This window comes from Gavialis gangeticus, unplaced genomic scaffold, assembly GCF_001723915.1.
Source record: "Gavialis gangeticus isolate Ggan-Ray unplaced genomic scaffold, GavGan_comp1, whole genome shotgun sequence".
Lineage (NCBI taxonomy): Eukaryota > Metazoa > Chordata > Crocodylia > Gavialidae > Gavialis > Gavialis gangeticus.
The window spans coordinates 81,695,221-81,698,806 of record NW_017729025.1 but is presented as its reverse complement, the minus strand read 5'-3'; the positions used below and the strand labels follow the sequence as shown (position 1 = coordinate 81,698,806).

Below are 3,586 nucleotides of genomic sequence, written 5' to 3'. Positions count from 1 at the left end.
CCCCCCCCCCCCCCCAATAGAAAGGATCTGAAATACCCCCTCTATCTTGCAGTCCATCTCCAAAGGCAGAAAACAAGAGGAAACAAGTTAAGGTTCTAAACTTTCCTAGCTCACTATCAATGAACAGCCTAGGGGAAAAGATGCAACTTAACTGGCTCCAAATACAGAATTATATAACATGCAAGGGCTAAAGGATTTTCTGTAACTACATATTGCAGAAATAGTTATATAATACAAATTATAATATCCAACCATTGTCTACTACAAAGTATACTTTGTAGTAGACGATGGTTGGATATTATCTACTACAAATATGCTTAAATTCAAGGTGATTAACACTGCAACCTTTCCTGATATTTATGGAAGATATTACCATCAACTTCACAACAACTGTTTCCAGAGACCCCAATAAGGATAAGCTCTACATTGAGCAAGGCACTGTAGAGATAAGAATGAAGGCCTGGGCTCCACCACAAAGAGGTTACACTTCAAGGCTCAGATTCTGCAAGGTGTTGTTTGGGACAGAACTGCTTGCTTGATGGAGCCCTCAGTGACACAGAGCAGCTTGCAAGATCAGGACATGAACGTACCATTTGTCTAGTCTGGTGAACAAGGAAAGCAAAAACATTTTTCCACTGGGACTTCATAGCCTTTCCAGCCTATTCCACCGTTTCTGTTCTGAGATATTAAACAGATGAGGTAAGGGTCGCTATCTGTGGAATGCTGGATAGTTTGGCTGGTTGTAGTCTGGGCTCTGAGGCTCTCCAAGCTGGGAGGCCAGGCATATTTTCTCCTTTAAAAAGGAAAGCAACCCAACAGCATGCAAAACTTAGGTAATCAGATTACAGATCATAACTCAGCGAAACAGGAAGGGTGGAATTTTAGAATATGTTTATTTGCCTTAAAGGCAAAGGTTCCAACAACTGTAGTCTTCTGGATAAATTAATGGACAACCCAGGCAGCTGCAGGTCAGTGAAGGACTATCCTCTACTGGAATCCAAGATAGGACCAATGCAAGTATGAGTTTAGGGTGGAGGTATTAAGAGGGAAGTGGGCCAAAAATCTGCATTTGACACAGAGCACTGAAACAAGAAAAGACAGTAGATATAGAAACAGTGCCCAAGTCTCTCATCTTACCCAGTTAGCAACCCGTGACACTGCTTGCACACCTTCTGCTGAGTACTCCCACACCGGGGAACAATGGCACTGAATCCAAGACATCCTGAGCAAAATGCCCGCCCACAGTTCTTACATCCACACTGAGGAGAGAGAGAGAGAGAGAGAGAGAGGCAGGGTACTGAAAGTGCATCAGCACCTGGCCGCAACCCCTCTAGATGTACACTGCATCTCTCTGAACAGGGACCACAGGGATACAGCTTTAGTATCGAGTACTTCAGAGATATTCGGGGAGTTCTAAGGTTTGTTTGTTTTTTTCTTAATTAAATATTTCTCCAAGTAGGAATGGTTTATCCTAGCTAGTGCACCTACATACGCAATATAATGATTATCAGCCTTCAACCTGCAGGACATAAAAGGATCAACAGCTAGAAACGGGAATATCATTCTCTCGTGGGACAGTGCACAGAGAAGAGTCTCTGTCTCCTCTGAAGCTCGTGCAGAAGAACACATGACGCAACCCACAAGCCTTTTTTGTTACAGGAATCCCTACCACTTTAACTGGCAAGAGATTAGTTTCTGTGCCATCAGTATTTAAACCCCACCACACACATGCACACGCACACACCAGAAAGCCCCTAAAAGCCACCCCCGCACCCAGAGAGCCATGTTAGGGCACAGGGAACACATGCTTCCAAATGAACGCACTCAGTAGGGTCAAGCTTAGGTCTGGAAGGCAGCAAATAAGAGGTGTAGTTGGCACTCTGCACTCAGACCCTCAGAATGCTGGTGCTCCACATAGCACCAATCAAGCACTGCTGCCTGCCTGGCTACTGAGCTCCTGAGGTGCCACCCTGACCTTTTATCCCCTGTGTAAGGCAGACTTGCCTCTTTCTTGAAAAGAGTGAACTTGGATGCGCAGCCGTAGCACCTGTTCTCCATGGCAGGGCAACTGCACCCACAGGAACGCTTTATCCCAGGGAGGTCCCGTCTTGGTCCAGAAGAGCCGTGCAGGACTGGCAATGGTCTCTGGAGCAGCCCAGGCTGTGCAACACTGGCAGTGCAAACTGGCTCCAAACTCCTTCAGTAGACAGAAAGGGAGGAGGAAACTGCCAGCCCCCCACTAACTAGCCTGCTGCAGCCTGTGAGCAAGGGGCTACAGCTAGTGACTACTCTTTATTAGCAGCACTAGGCTTTGCTCCCTCTGGTGATGACTATTGCTATTAGGTCTTTTACTATTGATAATGGTATTACTAACGCTAATGCTATCACTGCTACTCGCACCCCGGTGGGAAGCGGTCAACACTCGAGCACCCTCCCCCGGGCGGCGCAGCTGCAACCACACGTGCTCCTTGGAGCCCGGCTGCAGCCGCGCCCCACCCCCGCCCCCAGGTAATCACAGCCCGCGAGGTCTGGACCCAACGGCACCTGGGGCAGCGCCAGTCCCGTTCCAACAGCCAAGCCGGGATAAGGATAGGGATAGGGCAGGGCGGAGCAGACCAAGGCCCCCAGGGAGCCGCCTCCAGCCGCAGCCGCCTCACACAGCAGAGTACTTCAGCACCCGCCGGCTAAGCAGGGCTCCCACCGCCCACGGAGGCTGCCGGGAGTTGTAGTCCCCTCCCCCCCGGCCACCGCCCGCAGACACTGCGGGTTGAACGCCCCAGCACTACATTGCCCAGGGCACGCGCCTGCCGCGCACAGCCTGGCGGGATCCACTGTTCCGCCTCGCAGCGCTTCCGAGATGGCCGCGCGTGGCCCGGCGGGAGTTGTAGTCCGATGCCCTCCTTAGGGCCCTGCCAATCGCGGGCGAGGCCGAGGCCGCAGAGACTACATGTCCCAACAGCCAGTGCGCAGGGGGCTCGCGGCTCGCGGGCGGCCGCGGCGATGGCGGTCGATAAGGAGATGTTGGAGCGGGACTTGTACGCGCTGTTGGGTGTCCCGGAGAAGGCGTCAGACAAGGAGGTCAGGGCCCCTCCCCGCCAGGTCCCAAGGCCCTAAGGATGGCGCGGGACAGCGACCCCTGTGGCGCGCTTGCTCTGCGGCCGCTTTTATCCCCGCCCCTCCCCCAGCGCTGCCCCAGTTGGCTTCTGCCCCCACGGTTACACTGCGCATGCGCTTTACCCCCTTCCCCCCGTGCGTGACTTCACAGGCACCCCGCGTGATCCCTACTTCCCTCGTGCAACCTCGACGTCTCCTTGGAGGGGCTGGGCCATGCAAATGAGAAGAACATTGGCTGACCAGGGCTACCTGGTGCCGGGCGCCCGGCGGGCCTAGCCCCGGCACAGCTGCGGGGCAGGGGTGGCAAGGGGCACCGCCAGGGCACGCAGTGTGGCAGCACCTTCTGGCCCTCCAACGAGTTTGGGGCACCAGTGGGCAAATCACTTGTCTATGGGGTTGCCAGCCCTCCTGGTTTGGCCGGGAATCTGCCAGTATCTGCATCAAGCCTCTGGCGACTACTGAAAGTAATCCA

At 53.4% G+C, this 3,586-nt stretch overlaps 2 protein-coding genes across 3 annotated transcripts in view; one reads left to right on the top strand and one right to left on the bottom strand.

The window, feature by feature from the left end:
* Positions 1-2,131, bottom strand: part of ZFYVE19 (zinc finger FYVE-type containing 19) — a 14,750-nt gene extending 12,619 nt beyond the window's left edge. The window contains exons 1-2 of the mRNA XM_019519014.1: positions 2,005-2,131; positions 1,138-1,259 (exon numbers count right to left, since the gene is read on the bottom strand). Of these exons, the coding sequence (XP_019374559.1) occupies positions 1,138-1,259; positions 2,005-2,058 (176 nt within the window). The 5' untranslated portion in view covers positions 2,059-2,131. The remainder of the gene's footprint in view (positions 1-1,137; positions 1,260-2,004) is intronic.
* An 841-nt stretch (positions 2,132-2,972) lies between these two features.
* The window catches only part of DNAJC17 (DnaJ heat shock protein family (Hsp40) member C17), a 42,538-nt gene continuing 41,924 nt past the window's right edge, over positions 2,973-3,586 (top strand). For both annotated transcript variants that reach the window (XR_002097692.1, XM_019519016.1), the window contains exon 1: positions 2,973-3,078. Coding sequence is in view for 1 of the 2 variants with exons in the window: in XM_019519016.1 (XP_019374561.1) it covers positions 3,001-3,078 (78 nt within the window). In the remaining variant the exon portion in view is untranslated. The remainder of the gene's footprint in view (positions 3,079-3,586) is intronic.